The sequence below is a fragment of the Solea senegalensis genome, linkage group LG16, assembly GCF_019176455.1.
Source record: "Solea senegalensis isolate Sse05_10M linkage group LG16, IFAPA_SoseM_1, whole genome shotgun sequence".
Lineage (NCBI taxonomy): Eukaryota > Metazoa > Chordata > Actinopteri > Pleuronectiformes > Soleidae > Solea > Solea senegalensis.
In genome coordinates this window covers 19,481,052-19,484,947 of record NC_058036.1, presented here as the reverse complement: position 1 = coordinate 19,484,947, position 3,896 = coordinate 19,481,052, and the positions used below count along the sequence as shown (strand labels likewise).

The 3,896-nt window shown below is 40.0% G+C and overlaps 1 protein-coding gene across 2 annotated transcripts; it reads right to left on the bottom strand.

The window, feature by feature from the left end:
* Positions 1–723: 723 nt before the first annotated feature.
* Positions 724–3,647, bottom strand: nkx2.4a (NK2 homeobox 4a). Of its 2 annotated transcripts, none has more exons than XM_044047836.1 (2): positions 2,768–3,647; positions 724–2,191 (listed from the first exon to the last, which is right to left on the bottom strand). In XM_044047836.1, exons 1-2 carry the CDS (start codon positions 3,135–3,137, stop codon positions 1,494–1,496), a joined length of 1,068 nt encoding a protein of 355 aa, XP_043903771.1. In that variant the 5' UTR covers positions 3,138–3,647; the 3' UTR covers positions 724–1,493. The 2 variants fall into 2 exon arrangements, with proteins under 2 accessions (XP_043903771.1, XP_043903772.1); XM_044047837.1 differs by having other exon boundaries at positions 724–2,164; positions 2,768–3,645.
* Between the last annotated feature and the right edge of the window lie 249 nt (positions 3,648–3,896).

Below are 3,896 nucleotides of genomic sequence, written 5' to 3'. Positions count from 1 at the left end.
AGCGAAAAGTAGCCTTTGAATAACTAAAATAAACAAATAAACAAATCTGTATTTGATATTAAAATGATGTTGTAAGCATCCATTTGATAATGCAATAAGTGTATTCATTTAATAAATAATGTAATCATTTAGCAAAACTACTGAGGCCTTTTATTATTATCATTATTATTATTATTATTATTATTATTATTATTATTAATAATAATAATACTAATACTAATAATACTAATAATAATAATAATAATAATGTAATAATAATAACTACAACAACAATAATAATAATAACAATAATAATAATAATAATAATGATAATAATTACAGAGAAATTTACTTATATAAAATAGTCCTTATTATTAAATGCATTAGTTGTTACTGTGTATTTTTTTAAATACACAGTCAAATTGATTAATTACACACTGCGGCAAAACAAATTAAAACTTGATTAAATACAAAAGAAAATAAGAGAATAAAAAGGTAAATGTGAGAATGTATACATTAATGTAGACATTTAACTTCCTGCTAAGTGTTTTTTCTGTTTGCCGCGTCTTACAGACACTTGCACACATCCTCCCTGAAAGGCAGCCCCTCCAAAATGTCACCTGAACAATGCTGGCTCCCTCATCGACCTTGCTTTCCAGCTCAATTTGGTCTCAATCACAACATAATGAAAATGCACTCCAAAACAGATGCCTGCAAAAAAAATTACTTCTTCAGGAATAGCTCTCACACTTCAAGTTATTTATTGTTAACGTTCACTTGGTTTTGAAACATATACAGCAGCCATCACGCATTTGTTCCTCTTTTTTTAACTTACAAAAGAATAAAAGAAAACAGGAAAGTGGACGCAATAACGATTATTATACAGTTAAACGCATTCTTGAGTGTTAGCCAAATATACATGTCTCCCTACTTTATTCAATAAGTCTAAATGAATACATTAGTTTACAATATTAATATGATAAAATACCAGGTCATCAATATCACCGCAAAAAAATAAAATAAAAATAAAATAAAAATAAAAATGAGGAGTCGTGGTTTTAGTGTATACTTCATAACCTGATCCCCACATACATTCCTCTTCTCACCAGTCCGAACTCAAGTGAAGCAGCAATCTCCCTTTTTCGTTTGAACAACTTAGACTACGTTTAAAACATCATGAGGAAGGTCCCAAAAAAACATGGATTACAAAAGGTCCAGAAAGCGACATAATTGCTCTCAAGGGCAGCCATTTCTGTAATGTTCAAAAATAGACTCCCCTCTCAAAGATGTCAAGAAAATGTGCCCTGATCAGCTGGTGCGCCTCTGTGCGCGCGCCTTGCGCCTTGTTGTCCCTTCCAACACCAAAGGGCCCGTTTGTCTATACATCTATGTATGTATATATATATATATAGATAGATATATATGTATATATATATACATACATACATATATTGCATGGGCTCATCCGCAGGTTGTTGACATAAAGAAAAGTGACAGTACTGTATTATTAGGTCCTACCACGTTCTGCCGTAGAGGAGGTTTGAGCTGACCATGTTACTGGTGTAATCTACAGCAGACGTGTCTATCTGGGCCATGTTTAGCTGGCTGTGCAGTGAGGGGGGGCTGGGCGACATCTCCTCCAGCTCCAAAGCGTTCACCTGCTGCTGGCTTTGATGCTGGCCGAGGTTGCCGGTCGAGGACGCGAGCACGGCTCCGTTCTGCTGCTGCTGCTGCTGTTGCTGCTGCTGCTGCTGCTGTTGTACCTGTTGCTGGTTCGGCGTCGGCGTGTTGGAGCCGTTCTGGCACGGTTTACCGTCCTTCACCAGAACTGGCACGGCTACGCGCCGCGGAGACTGCGCCTGCTGTTGGCACAGGTTACCGTCCTGTTGCTGCTGCTGCTGCAGCTGCTGCGCTGCCTTGTCCTTGGCCTGGCGCTTCATCTTGTACCGGTGGTTCTGAAACCAGATCTTGACCTGGGTCGGTGTCAGGTGGATCATGCTGGCCAGGTGCTCTCTCTCGGGCGCCGACAGGTACTTCTGCTGCTTAAACCTCCTCTCCAGCTCGTACACTTGAGCCTGCGAGAACAGGACGCGCCGCTTCCTCCTGGGCGCAGCGTGGAGCACTGGCATGGATTTGGTGCCGTCTGCCATCCCAGTGAGACTGCCCATGCCGCTCATGTTCATACCTGTGGAAGGTCCCATGAATCTAGAAACTTAAAAATATACATACATATACGTGCGTTCAATAAACAGAAGAGGAGAACACTATTTCGCCTGAAGTAGTTTTTGTTTTTATTTAAATAAATGATCGTATTTTATATTATTCATTGTTGAAGTTGGAAAGCACCAGCTTTAATAATAATAATAATAATAATAATAATAATAATATTACTACTAATAATAAAAATAATAGTAGTAATAATAATAATAGTAATACTACTACTACTAATAATAATATTTGCTTTTAAATATTGACTCATTCTAAATGTAGAAAATGTCGAGGCAGACTTGAAAGAATGGTCTCCTTTTCAGTTCAAACACAAACAACTGCAAATTTAAATTACAAACTTGTTTTTTATTTTTAATCCCCACAAACATAAAGCTACATTTTATTCTAAGGATTCTAGAATATTCTATATATATATATATATATATATATATAAGTATGTTACTCTCACTCAGTCCTGTGCGTGTTACCATGTCACTGGTGACATGTCAGTGTATTTCTGTTATTTATAATAAAATCAAATAATAAAAAAAAGTGTTTAAATTGAGAGCAGCGAACTTACTTGTGGAGTATCTGGGATCCGGGTTGGCGCTGTACCACCCTGTTGCTGCTGCACTATTCCGCATGCTCTCCTGGTACGACGGGAGGTCTCCCATGTTGCCAATGCTTCCATTGCAGTATCCCCCCATAGCGCTGTGGGAGAACTGGGAGACGGTGTGCGGCATGTGGTAAGTGGTGGCCACGGTGGCGTTGTGGCCCATGGAGTGCTGTTGCATGCCGGTCTGAGACACCTGAGGTTGTCGGTAGGCTCCCAGTGGAGAGGTTAGGTTCCCTGCGCCGTCCATGCCACTAAACTTCTTGTAGGTCTCCTCGATTGGACTCAAAATATCTGTCACTGAAAAAGGCGTTGTGTGCTTTGGGCTCAACGACATGATTCAGAAAGCAGGTAGATTTTTGTGTTTGAGCAGATCAACCGTGTTGTTGTATCGGCTCTCTCCTTGGTGGATGTCTACGTAAGAGAGTGCTTGTAGTGCGCCTGAGATCCTATTGATCGCCTTGGAGAAGGAGGCGAGCCCAGGGCGCTCTTAGCCCGGGTTTATTGGAGCCAGGAGCCAGGTTTACGACAAACACAGGGGGCGGAGCGAAACTCCTAAACCAGCAAACAATAGTCATTGACATTTTAGGGATAGACAGTTCATGAAAACACACACACACACACACACATGCATTACTGTATGAAGGCACATGAAAACAACGACTTCGCACATTTATGATTCTGTCTTTTCTGACAACTATGCACAGGTGACACTTGCCCATTATGTTGTGCACATCAGCTGATCTGACCACATATGAATATTTTGCGTCAGTAGGGAATTCCACTCTTTCTAGAAACTTTGAGAGCACTTTGAACAGACATGAGGGCCACCGAGTATCATCAAAGAGGCACAATGAAGTTGTATGACCAGCTCATTTGAGCTTAAGAAGCACAAATGAGCCCCAGCAGAGAGGGACAGGTCCAAATAAGCCCAAATAAAAAATGCGGAGAGAGAGAGAGTTTCACACTATACCTCATCAATGAGGAGCAAGAAAAGGCAAGCAGCACTGTGGAGAAAAACTGCAGCTCCTCTGATTCTAAATGAAATAAATAAGAAGTAAAAGAGCAGAAAGCACGTTTCATTTTTAAATCTCTT

Coding starts and splice junctions, on each gene's coding strand:
- nkx2.4a (XM_044047836.1), bottom strand. CDS start 3,137: ATGTCGTTGAGCCCAAAGCACACAACGCCTTTTTCAGTGACAGATATT. Junction 2,192..2,767: donor GGATCCCAGATACTCCACAA/GTAAGTTCGCTG, acceptor TATATTTTTAAG/TTTCTAGATTCATGGGACCT.